This window comes from Calonectris borealis, chromosome 17 (genome assembly GCF_964195595.1).
Source record: "Calonectris borealis chromosome 17, bCalBor7.hap1.2, whole genome shotgun sequence".
Lineage (NCBI taxonomy): Eukaryota > Metazoa > Chordata > Aves > Procellariiformes > Procellariidae > Calonectris > Calonectris borealis.
In genome coordinates, this window is record NC_134328.1 from 15,677,142 (window position 1) to 15,690,244 (window position 13,103).

Genomic DNA, 13,103 nt, shown 5'->3' on the forward strand with positions numbered 1-13,103 from the left:
TTCTGAATTTAAAGATGAAATCTAAGCTACTCAGAGGCCACCATATTTTCCCCCAAACAAGTGAGACTAGCTCTACTGCAGTGATTTGAGTGATGTTCTGGAGACACGTGAACTCCTCCAAGGCATGTGTAACAATTTTCTCATACCAAGCAGCCAGCCTTTTTGGAAATGCCTTGGGAAGACGGGTGAGCTCAAGTCACAGGAGCAGTAAGCAGCCCGACGTTGAGCAGAAAGGGTGCCAAGGTGGCGGTGACTGCAGATCACCCCCAGGCACCCGGGAGGGAGACGGGGATATTGTGTTCCTCCAACCCACTTCCTAACCCCGTTTCAGCCGCATGTCAGCAGCCAGTGCCTTCATGCGGCGCTGGGCGTGACATGCCGCTGAGGCTGCACCAGCACAGCGCCCGCCAGCTGGCTTAGTGAAGTGGGTGGACGAGGATGGATGGACAGTGTGAGTGATGGAAGCTGCAGCCAGAACATACAGTTACCCCCCTTTTTTTTTTTAAATTTTTTTCTAATTAATTTATCTGACTGCATCCAAAATACATTCAAAAGAGGTTCACTGCTTTCTTGGTAAAAAATTCAATTTGACTGAATCCATTGGTGCACCCACAGCTCACTCTCCCAGGTGGGAGAGCAGAATCCTGTGCCCAGGGAAGCCCAGGGTGATGCTGCTGCTTGGGGCCGGCGTTGGGAGCAGCACCGGCAGCATCAGCCAGCAAAACTGCTGCGATCCTGCTACAACTTCTTCTTGCCTTTTTATTCAAGATAGCTGGGCTTTTCACTAAACTGCATTTTTTGCTCTTTCTCCTCCCCAAAGTTTTTATTTAGCTTCTCCTGGAGCTCTTTAACTCAGTTTTCTTCCATGTATTAGCTCCATGGGAAATACAGGTTTTAACAAGCAGATTGAGCAGCAAGGAATTACCCCAGTACGCCCTCAGGCAAAAGGGTGTCACTGTATGTCTGGCTACGTGGTAAATTCAGTCTTTCAAACAGCGGTAAAACCTGACAAAGTCCACTGAAATCAGCCCCTGGCTTTCTGCGTTTTGCAGCGGACTTTGGACCAGGCTCCGGTCCTCATCCTCTCCAGTAGCTGATCTCTGCCAGTGCTGCAAATGTTCAGCGAGAAGGTCAAATACTGGGAGGGAGAGTTTCGATGGGCGGTGGGCTTAATGCTATTGGAAAACAGTTTCGTTCTGTTTTGTTGAGTTGTTGGTTTGGGATTTTTTTAAGCAAAATCTTGAAGTCGGTTCATAAATCTCTAGGGAAAAAGCACCCGATCAGACACACACTGGGAATGAATCCAATGAAAACTTACTGACCATGACAACGTGACTTCCAACAGGTTTTTAAGATGGTTTAACAGGCTGGCTGCTGTGTTTCAAACACAGGCTAATGCTTACCCTAGGAAATATATCCAGATTGTCTGCCCGAGGGCTAAAAGGCACCAGTAACATGGGAAAACGCAAAGGGATTCACACCTGCAGTGGCACAACCCGGTGCCGGACCACAGCCCTGCTTGGGAGCAGGGAGATGGAGCACAGGGAGCCCCATCAGACCCAACAAAACCCCGCGAAGCTACGGGAATATCTAACCAACACATCCAACTCCTGTACAAACCCAAAGAGATCTGGCTAGCCCCTAAGAACACACCAGAAAGGGCTGCACGGCCCTGCCCGCGATGCAGTGCAGTGTGAAGTACAAAATGAACAGCAAGGCTTTGTGTTTTAGCTTCTGGGGAAGCTCCCTCCTCGATGCCACCAACCCCGAGAGTGACATGGGGGATGCAGCGCTTCCCCATGTCCCAGAGGTCAGCGAGGCATGGCAGGGGACTCCGTCCCCATCTCCATGAAGCTCCAAATCCCAAGAAGCTGTGGATTCCCACAGCACTGCTCTAACCTGTGTCGTTTCAGCTGAGGAGGCTGCCTGGGTACGATGACAAGTTACCTCTCCTTAAAGCAAGCCAGATGGATGCTGCTAAAACACAGCGGTGCTTTATCAGCATCATCCATCACGGCTCCACCGTCCTTCCCTACTCGTGTCAACAGACCGTGGTGGATAAATGAAATGCAAGAAATGGGAAAATGCTCACTGAATCCTGATTTGGTTTTCCTCCTCTTAGAGGAAAAAAAAAGGAAAGGCAAGGGGGACCCAGGGCAAATGCACCTGGGGAGAGAGCTGGGCCAGTCAAAGGAGGGAAAGAAGTTTTGTTGAAAGGCAGAAGGACCATTAGAGACCAGCTGGAGCAGCAAGGAGAGCCCAAGCAAGGGCGCAAGGAGGGTGGCATTTACCTACGATCCAGGGCAGCTCGGGAGGGAGGTCTTCACACCTGGGCACGGCAACTGTCACAACACAATGCAACTACCAGTGGACGTGGAGAAATAAAGGTGAAAAGAAGAGCATGTACACACACAACATGAAAAGAAAAAGAAAAAAAAAAAACAACAGGGAAATTAAAATCAAGTCAAAAAGAAACACACAAAAAAAACCAAAGCAAAAAAACTCCAAAAGAAAAAAGCATATACCAGCCCTTAAGAGCTCTTGAAATCAACTTTTTCAACCTAAAAAAAGTACATAAATAAACGAAAATATATATCCAGGTAACAAAAATAAATATGGAGACAGTGGCATCACGAGGAAGGCAGTGGAAGAGGGAGGTTGAGGAGGAGGTACCTGTACATGGGGACGGTGACGGTGCGTTCGTAGTACTGCCAGGTGGAGTGCAGGTCCGTCCGGGACAGGTTGGTGGCATAAAATCTCCAAGCCGCCTGCGGAGGAGACACAGTGGGATGGTGGACCCAGGCATGGCCAGCACGACCCTCGGTTTTATAAACCTCAGCCAACACCGAGTCCTCCCTCGTGGGATGGGTCCAACGTTTTGCCTTTTCCTTGATTTGATACATGACGATTTTGGGGGGGTACCATGATTTTCCTGACCGTGCAAGCCCAGCTAAAAGTGCCGTGGGTACCAGGCACTCGCTCAGGGGGAGGTCAGCTATCAAACGGGTGTTGTTGCACATTAGGGAGTTAAAAAATTTGGAGAGAGAGGAGCAGGGAAATGTCAAATGACTCTAATTTCAAATCATCAAGGCCAGCCTTCTGCGCAGACATCTGTTATCATGAAGAAAATGCTCCCAATTGTAACTTTATATCAGTATAAATATTCTCTTTGGCGGGGGGGGGAAAGTTTGGTGAAAACAGACTGTCCTAATGCATTTGTCTTGCTGTGCTGGGCTGGATTTCGTTCCTTTTCTCCCCCAGATTGCCTACCACATATGCTATTTTCCCATGGCTGATTTCCTGGCATTTATTCCCAGACAAGACCAGTCACCAGCTGCTGTCTCACACCTCACACACATGGCCCCATTTTTCACCTGCCCGTTTCCTCCCCAACTTCTAAAAGTCTATTAAGCCTCCCAAAATCAGGACGATGTAACCCCAAGGCTCCTGGGATGTGATCCTCACCTGAATCAGGCCCGCTGCTGGGTTTCGCCTCTTCTCAAAGTGTTTTTGTCGATGCTGCTCTTGAACCTTCAGAGCAAACCCCGAACCCAAGATGCCCTGGGGAAGAGAATGAAAATTTGCAGTTAGCAAGGCGTTAGCTAGGTTTTCAGTAAGAAGTTGCAGCCAATTTTCCCTCCAAAGGTTTGTTCTGGCTCATTTTTTGCTTGAAATGTACGGGGGAAGGAAGGAGAGGCCTCCACCAAGGCAGCCCCGGCAGACACACTCCCCATGAAGAGGCAGCAGTGGGGAACAGACTTTGCTGGCACTCACTGGAATTGCTGCTTTTACCAAACTACCTCCAGCTGGCTGATAAAATACAAAATAACCACACCGTGCTGGCGTTCAGCAAATTATCCCCATAGGGGAAAATCAGATCCATGCAACACACTGAAACGCACTGCGAAAGGGATGGGGTAATTTGCTGAAATGGCATAATCACCCCCAGGAACAGCCCTTTGCAGGAAAAAAAAATGGTTTCACTTAAATATTTCTGCAGTGCCAAACCTAGAGTTTCCATCCCGTTCGCTCATACACATTGTGCCCGAGCATTCAGACATGGTTTCCCTTCTTCTCCCCTTCATTTTTTTGACTCAAAAGCCACAGGGCGGTCACAGTCGGGAGGTCCCTGGGTGCATCGCGCCGCTGGATGTAGCTGTTGCGTTGCCACCCGCTCCAGGGGCCGGGGACAAAGCGCAGCCGAGCTCAGCCCCCCCAGCGAGACGCTGCAGCCTCCGCTTACGGCAGGAAGGGCGAAGAAGGAGACGCCGATGAGCGTGAACGTAGCTGCCAGCAGCCGCCCGTTCCAGGTCTGCGGGTACTTGTCCCCGTAGCCGATGGTGGTGAGAGTAATCTGCAGGGAGGAGATCACCGCACAGCCCTCGGTCAGACAGCCTTAAAACTAAACCAACACGGCCAAAACTCCCCCAACACCGGAGCAGGACGTGGAGGAGCCAGGGTCACCACGTGCCCTGAGCTGACCAAGTCGAGGTGCAGCTCGGGCACCCGGGAGGACCCCCGGCTTCTTGGGACGGGCACCTCTGTGGGGAGCAGCGATGCCCTGACGCCCAGGACAGCACTGCCACCCTCCCTCCTCCACACACCGAGTTTTCACGCCAGTCGGGAGTATTTTCTTGCCTTTAGCTGACACAGAGAGCTGCCATCTGGTGCAGAGGCTTGCGGCAGCTCGGAGCCTCCCCCGGGAGACGGGGTTGCGCCTTCGGCAGGGGAAGCAAACGGGCACAGTTTCCCCAAACTCCCTTTTGGCATCTCATGAAAGAAGGCAGGGTTATTTGCATGCATGAAGATATCTGATGCTGTTTATTCCTAATCTTCCCAACAGTGCCTATTAGCCGGTCTCCCTTCCTGTTTAAAAACAGCATATTAACCCGACAGGATGAATTATGGCTGCTTCATACAACCTAATTTAGGGATGGTTTTCCCCCTCTTCAGTATTATTGCAATGCACCAAGAGAGTGCTGGCAAGCCGCCGCGTGTGTTTTGGGGAAGGGGCAGAGAGATTTGTTGGAGACAAAGAATCTCCTGAACTCCAGACTGCAGGAAAAGATGCATTTTCCCACTTCAGTCCATGGACATCACTAGTGGGAAATGCTGGGTATCCCCTGAGGCTTCCGAGAGGATTTGGAGAGCCCGGGACTGGCAGGGCAAGGCAGGGGGAGACGGTCTGATTAGGAACATCTTCTTTGAGACTTCTGCCCAATGGACCCCAGCGGTCCCTGTGCCAAGTGGAAAGTTGTCCCCATCCCACAGCCTCCACAGACAGAGCTGGCACCGTGCTGATGTGGCTCTGGAAACCTCACGCATTCAACTTAGAATAAAATCACTTTTATACAAATGGAGTACGATCCCAAAGCGCTGTTTAATTGGACCCACTAAAAGCCCTATCAATTAGATGCCGTTTTGACAAAGCGGTTAGAAAATGCATCTACATGGCTACTCCTTACTGAAACACGAAGTTGAAGCAATGCTCTCTCCATAGTCACTGCAAAGTTGGTTTACAAGTTTTTAAAATTTATATAGACAACTACAAGGATTGGATCCACTAAGATCAGACCAAGGGATGAGTTTCTGAACCTGAAATCTGATTTATTCTGCCCATCTCTCAACATCTGTCTGTACTGGGCTCGTGAGTTGGGCAATGACAAAACCTGTTTATTTTAATGAAGCTCAAATTTTACTCTGAGCTTCTCAGTGGCAAAACAGTCTGGCACACCTCCACGTCCTGAAACGAGGTGGGTGATCCTCTGCCAAAGGCTCTCAGCCTGGGAAGCCGGAGGGATAAATCTGCATGTGGTTCTCCCGAGACTGAGCTCTAATCTGGGCTGTCACTTTTTCCTTATTGTTTATTTTCTAGTTATGTCAAATTGGACTTTGTTTTTATTTTTCTGTCATAACCGAGGGGCTTGAAAAGCAATTTACTGCTTCTTTCCCTTTGTTGGGCCAGAGGAGCTGCTTGATCAGCCGATTCCTCCCCAAGCCTGTTATTGGGATTTGATCAGATCTGGGATTTTCATTACATGCTTTGTAATCAAGGTCAAACTAGCGCCGCAGTGTCGGAGCAGAAGAACAATAACGCAAGAAGATTAGAACGTCATTAATTCTCTCTTTGTTAATCGGGTAATCCAATAATTGACATGCACACGCAGAGCAAACAAAGTATTGCCCTTTCCTCCTTTGTCAGCAAAGATGTGAAGGGGGAGTGCTTTCAGCGCTGAAGTCTTTCTGGTACTTAGACCCTATTAATTTTATAAAATTTATTCCAGCGTGTTTAACAGCGTGTTGCCCAAGTACGATTTTAAATAATTAAAAGGTGGGAATACTTGTCAAAATGATGATCAAAGTATCCCATAGCGTGGGGTCTTTATCTGACCTGCCTCTACTGTCGCGACAGAGCTAAATCCCACGATTGAGCGCACACGAGTTCCCAGTTTCCTTGCAGCTCCAGCTAATTCAAGAAATGCGATCCCCTAACATTTTCTACGGGGTTTATTTAAGAAAAAGAGCTAAATGGAGTAGCCTGAAGCCATTTAATAAAAATGTTAACTAAGCAATCCGTAAGTCGATTCCTCACATAAGTGATAGAAGATGGAGGGTTAATGGACATTTTATTTTAATAACCAGCAGCTGTTCTAGGAAAATTACTTACCAGACCCCACCAGAGTGCATCTGCGTATGTATCAAAGTGCTCATTTTCTCCTTTCTCGGCCAAGTACACCAGGAAAGAGGCCAGGATGAGGCACAGGAAGCCAATATACCAGGCAGTAATCAGCTCCTGCAAGATCATTAAGGGATAGAAGAGAATAATTGCAATCCTGGTGCTCATCTCCAAAAGCTGAGTTACTTGCTTGCAGTTGGATCTGAACTTCCCCTGCATTTGTTTAGGCTTTGGGGCTTCGGTTGGAGATCGGTAGTGCCATTTTTTGAAATGGGACCACGTAGTGGTGGTGGCCCTGCCACGCACACGGGGACATCCCTGTCCTGAGGACCCCATCATCTAAACACGTACAGCAAACGCAGAAGGAAAGGGAGTGTTAACAGCTTCATATTTCAAGATGTGGAACTGAGACTAAAAAAAAAAAGAAATATTTCCCCAGTTCACCCAGGGAAGTGAGATTAAAACTGAAATGGGAACCCCAAATCCCTGGGGACTCTCTTAGGGCAGGTCCCTTCCACTAACTGGGAAGGAGCTACAAAGCTGGGGTCTGGACAAAATATCCCCCAATTTCAGGGAAGTTTTAATTCAGAATTCAGAGGAGTGATTGGTTTTGGATGAAGTTAATACAAGGGTGGACAAAAGAGACCCATGAATTCCCTATGATTTTTTCACAGTTCTGGATAAGCTGGCTAAGCTTTTCAGGGGAAAAAGTGCAGGAAACAGGAGAAATGTTAAATTCATAAATTCGGCAGCAGGAAACAAAAAAATGATCAACAAACTCTTCCCAAACCAGAGAAAGGCCGAAGTACCTTACACCAGGGACGGTTCTGTGGCTGGTCCGTGATCTCATGTTGGGAAGAGGAACCCGGCACAGTAGTTGTGTCTGCGAGAGGCTGCTGCTCGCAGGATGCGCGTTCAGAAACGCGTCCGCTTTGAAGCGTGCATCCTAGACAAAGTCCTCACAACACCACCTGTGCTTAACGAGGCTGCTGGCTAATTGCTCACTCTTTGAAATGAGCTGTGCAGGCGGTCGCTATGTTCAAGATATTCCCTGCAAACATCTAAACATCCCTCCTTTCTCTCCTCTTCTGTTTGAAGGGCTCTATTGGACCTCACGTCTCTGACTTTGCATTGCTCCCCGTGTTACTCGATGGTGTCTTTCCAATCTCCCCAGGCCTGGGAGATGTTCGGGGTGGAGAACGGAACCAAAGTGGTGTCTCTGGTGGAAGGAAACATGAAGAGCAACGCAATGTCCTTGCTTGGGGCTTGCTCACCTTACTGTGTGCGTAGACCACAGAGCCCAGGAGCTTCCAGGTGCCGCCCCGCCGGTCCATGCGGATCATGCGCAGGATTTGCAGGAACCTCAAACTCCTGAGCGCCGAGGTGGCAAAGACGTTCCCTTGGGATCCTGCCGCCAGCACGGCGATGGACGCGATCAGCACCATGATGTCTGCGCAAACAGAGGGCATTGAAAGCTGAAGAAATGCTGCTGAACCCCTACCAGAAGGGATGGCACTCCTACTGCCGCTGGCAGCAGAAGGCTGTGCGTGAAAGACATCTTCTATCAGTTGTATCTTCTGCTGGAAGGACACAGCAGAAATCTTAACCTGGCTGAAAGGAGCCACCCCACACCTTATGGAAACATCCTAGTTTCTTTCTCCACGCTCATCATTCCCATAGAAAATGTGTCAAATACTGCAAAGCCTGAATTCTGATATGATTCAGTGTTAACACCGCTAAACTGCATTAAATCCTTGCAAAATGCATGCTCTTTTTTAATCAGCTGCAGCTGCCTGTTACACAGTGCTGTCCAGAATTCCCCCGTGTAAATTGGGAATAAAAACCTAAAGGTCCACCACAGCAATACCAGGGTGCTCACAGACAAAGGCCAAGAAAAAAAAAAGCCTCGCTTTATAGATCCCAGATTCAAGGATCCCGAAAACCTCCCTCCTCCCTGGTTTTCTATGCAAATTTTATAGGAGTGCTTTTCTGTGGAATCAGCTAAAATCCTGCATACGACCATTGCCAGCTCCCAGACATTTGAAAGCAGGCTCCACAGCGAACGGCACGGCCTTTCTGCCCACTCCCTACCCCGTTAAAAATAACCGCCGTGCACAGATGGCCCCTTTCACAAGAGGATCGCCGAGTGCTTTACAAACAAGAATTAATTAAGTCTCATAACTCCCTTGTGAGGCAGCTCATCAGCACCAGGGAAGGCAAAGCGAGACACAGAGAGTTTCAATGACTTGTGAGCAATTTGGTGTCGAGGTTGGACAGAGGATCGCAGGATCCCAGCTCCTACGCTCAGCTTCTCCCGGCTAAACCCCCCTTCTGTGGCTGGGGGTGGCTGCCAGCGGTGCCTGGGGCACGCAGGGCAACGGGACGGCTCCCAGATCTGCAGAAAACGGGGTGGGCCTCGTGCAGAATAACAAAAACCATGGATTAGGACTTTTGCCTTTGTGCTCTTTCTCTTCTCAAGGTGACCATGAAGCAGCTGAGGATCAACCCCCAAAATGCATGCAAAGAAACCGGAGCACTGTGCAAGCAAGCGCTTGCAATAGCCATTTGGTTTGGGAAACCCCACGCAGGGAGGCAGGTCTTACCGATGACGCAGAAAGGCTTGCGGGCAAATTTTAACCTTCCCCTCCAGCCCCGGTATCGGCAGCAGCAGCCGGCCGCCCAGATCCTCACAAAGTATTCGACCCCGAACACCACGATGGTGACGATTTCCTGCGAGGGAGACAACATCGTTAATCAAGAAAGAAGCGTGACAGAGAGCAGTCTCCAGAATCAAATACAAAGCCGTAAGCTAAACTCCGCACACCTCAGAAACTCTACCGCAGAGCTGTCTGCGCCAGGAGCATTAAACGGAGAGCCCAGGCTGGAAAGATGGTCAGATCTTTGCTGTTGTGTTTTCCCTCGCCCTCCCCTGGGGTGGCAAGATGTACTGCACAGTGAACTAGAGTTTTACACCTTCTTGTATCATGTTTGTGTCGCCCATCACAAGACGGAGGAGTACCTGCTTATCTCCCCACCGTGAGTCTCCAGGACTTGGCTAGGATAACGCTGCGCAGCTCAGGGGAAGACCAGAGATGGGAACCACTGACTACTCCATCCTAGGAGTCTTGTCTAGGTCTTCACAGGGGATTTCGGCTTTTTCCCTAGAAGACTGGACTGGGTTGTCTCTGGGTGCTGGGCGATCTGGTGCAGGGGCGGGGGAGATCCTCTATCCCTCGATGCCAAGCGAGCACCCCGATGATGTGCATCGCAGCCCTTTCCATCGCCACCCAAATACCCTGCGCCGCTCCCTTCCCTCTGATTTCTTTCCTAGCGGCACTTGCCTCAGCTTTCTCACGTGGCAAACCTGACGAAGCCCTAATTAGTCTGCAGCGCCTTTTGATGTCGATGTAGGGCAGGGGAGAGGAAGAAAGACAAAAGGAAAGGAGACACGTGAATCCGGCAGCCCCGCGACGTGGCGGCACGTGCAGGATCTCTGCTGGCTCTTGACGGCAGAAGCCATGCTGTCAGCGCGAGGGATACCGGGCTATTTAAGGAACAAAACTCTGCAGCTTGATGTCTGAGCAAACAGTTGCAGGGATGTTACAGTGTGGGGAAGGAGGCAGCTACGCGGGCTGCTCCCTACGCAGCGCATCCGCAGCTTTGAATACTGGGAGCTGTTGGGACAGCAAACTGCTTTTTGGTTGGGATCAGTCTTGCTACTGTGTTTTGCAATTGGAGATTAATGCAGAAAAAAAGAAAAGTTCAGGAAGAAGGTTTTTACAGGATCCTTAAAAATATTGTGTTCAGAGTATTCTTGATACCGATTTCTCCTTTTTCACATTTTCCCTACTTCTTACCTGCAGGTCCCAGTGGTCCCCTTCTCACCAGCAATAGTTTAAATTCTTGCCCCAATTAAACACTCCCAACCTCAGTTTTTTATTGTGTTTTTGACTTTGTTTTAATGCCTCACTGATGGCTTCATTTGCAACCCCCCAACTTACCAGGATGTAAAGGGCCCCTTCTGAGCTGTTCTGGTACTCATCAATGGTCGAAAAGACAGACAGCACCAGGCAGGAGAAAACTAGTAGAAAACTATGTAACACAAACAAAAAAATAAAGAGAGAGGGAACATCAGTCTTGAGAGCAGGAGTTTTTCACATTTGCTCAAACTAGTCCAGAGAGCATTTTTGGACATATTTACTGCGCTGCTGCTACAACACTGTGTAAAAAGAGAAAGTAAATTCCCTGATTTTAATAATTGAGAGGTTGTGCATGGAAGGACCCACTGGACTGTTCCCAGCTTGGCCAGTGCCAATCCAATTCCCCTCCCAGGGGCTCTGATAACCCCTGACATTACTCCCCTGAGGAACCGTCAGCTCTTACTGCAACATGCTTTCAATAAGCATGCAAACAAGCAGGGAAATGCTCATTTATTAACGAGATCACAGGTGATCAGACTGGCGCACGAGCAGGAGCACGGGCTGAACACAAACCCAGAGAAAACTCCACTCATGCTCTGCTTATGCATTTCCATCCACAAAAGCTTACACAGGAGCAGGACTGCATTTCCCATCCTCGCCAGGGTAGGACATTTTGGGTGGATTTTACCTTCCTTTTTCAGGCAGGTACTCCAGATTAACTCTTTAATGCCTGGAAAGGCTGGCAACTTCCCAGATTTGTTGTAGTATCACTAGGAGGTGGATGCTCTTCTGTGGCCAGACACGGGACACAGCAGGGATTTGATCCAGTCCAAGGGATGTGATCTTGGTGGCATTAGTACCTTAGTATGAAGCCAGAGACAGCCTGCCATCGGGGAGGGAGCTGGGCTGGCCTCTCTGTCCCAGCCCCGCAAGGACATGAAGGAGCCCCATCCTGCCGGGAGCTTGGGGGACCCAGCTTTGATATCAGCTCTCTCAGTGCCTTTTATTTGCCACAAAAATGATAGGGGATCCTGAAAACCCCCTTACAGTATGCATCCAAGGCTCATTGATATCTACTCCTACGGGCTGTCCCCCTCGGAAGTGCCACACCACCCTGCCATTCACAGGCTGTCCCCACCAAAACTGCCCGCGCTGTGCTTTTCATGAACGCATTGATGCACTAATGCAAATCAAAAGGCACAAAATGAATGACAGGAGCTTGACTCTTCTGACACTCGACGCCCAAGTCCGCAGCTACAGAGGTGTCCTGGCATCTGCTCAGGGATGGAGAAGGTTTCCACCAGCCAGCGATGCCCACTGCTTGCTCAAACAAAAGGAGGGAAATTAATTTACTAAACATCGATTTACTGATACAATAAAAGTAGGCCAGCACAGGGAGAAACTAAAAGCTGCATTTTTTAAAAGCATTAAATAATTCATCTGTCTGGCTTTGTCTCACATTCCTACAAACTGCATATTGAATATTTATTAGGCACGGTTCAGCTGGTGGATGCTGTTCCTCCTCGTTGTATAAAGAAAAAGAGTTTCACACCACTGGGTTGTGCTTGTGGCTTTGCAATGACCATTAATATCACAGTTACAAGTAAAAATAGGGGGATTTGAAGTATTTATTCAAACCACAGGCTGAAACGTCCCTGCCTGCTGGAGGTAAGGGACTTTTAGAGTCATCTCAGCAAAGGTTGAGTTCTGTCAGCCTCAAGATGAATTCAGCGCAGACCAGATAAGGGCAATTGCCTGATTTCTCACTGCAAATTTCCTCTTCTCACACCAGGTCTGGTATCCAGAGACTTGAAACAACCTCAAGAGAGTACGAAAACATCCCTTGCAATCTCACTCATGACGTCCCTTAATGTCTTCTCTGGGTCTCACTTAAAATTTTTTTCTCCCCAAGCTGGTCTTTTAAAACCCTTTCTGTAAACAAGCCAACCACAACCTCCCCTGCAGCCAAATGGACTCCATCCACCCCTCCGAGCTGCCTGGGCCAGGCCCTGGGAGCTGGAGACGGGACCCCGCTGCCGCCCGCACCGTGGCAGGGGAAGCAGAGCCCCGCGCCGGGGAGGGAAGGAGCTGCGAGGGGGCCAGGCAGCCCCGCTGCTGGTGTGGCCCAGATTTTGCTGCAAACTCCTATGCTGGAGTGAGAAACAAATGAAGAATCAATGAAAGAAGAAAGAGAAGAGGAAAACAAAAAAAAGATAATGGAAAAGGATCAGGGGAAAAAGAAAATCCTACGTTTTCTGATTAAAGAAGTAGGGTTGTAATTTTAAGACCAAACATCACAATAAAATGCCTGAGGCGGTGCTGAAAGCAAAGTGCCAATAACGACGCAGACTTGCACACCGTGTTGGGGAAGGTGACCACTTCAGACGGCTTCAGAATGAAGCTGTACTCAAACAATGAGTCCTGGCAGGGACAAACGCCATGAGAAAGAGGATTCCTGTATATTAAATTTGTCACTAGAAATACATTGATGGGGCAGAAAAAAAGAA

The 13,103-nt window shown here is 49.1% G+C and overlaps 2 protein-coding genes across 9 annotated transcripts in view; both read right to left on the reverse strand.

The window, feature by feature from the left end:
* Window positions 1-13,103, reverse strand: part of PCMTD2 (protein-L-isoaspartate (D-aspartate) O-methyltransferase domain containing 2) — a 201,532-nt gene that overhangs the window by 48,176 nt on the left and 140,253 nt on the right. The gene's annotated exons all lie outside the window — the stretch shown is intronic.
* KCNQ2 (potassium voltage-gated channel subfamily Q member 2) overlaps window positions 1-13,103 on the reverse strand; it is a 67,226-nt gene that overhangs the window by 31,913 nt on the left and 22,210 nt on the right. For all 8 annotated transcript variants that reach the window (XM_075166731.1, XM_075166730.1, XM_075166732.1 and 5 more), the window contains exons 2-8: window positions 10,678-10,768; window positions 9,280-9,406; window positions 7,951-8,126; window positions 6,668-6,793; window positions 4,244-4,354; window positions 3,466-3,561; window positions 2,674-2,768 (exon numbers count right to left, since the gene is read on the reverse strand). In XM_075166731.1, coding sequence (XP_075022832.1) covers window positions 2,674-2,768; window positions 3,466-3,561; window positions 4,244-4,354; window positions 6,668-6,793; window positions 7,951-8,126; window positions 9,280-9,406; window positions 10,678-10,768 — 822 coding nt within the window. The remainder of the gene's footprint in view (window positions 1-2,673; window positions 2,769-3,465; window positions 3,562-4,243; window positions 4,355-6,667; window positions 6,794-7,950; window positions 8,127-9,279; window positions 9,407-10,677; window positions 10,769-13,103) is intronic.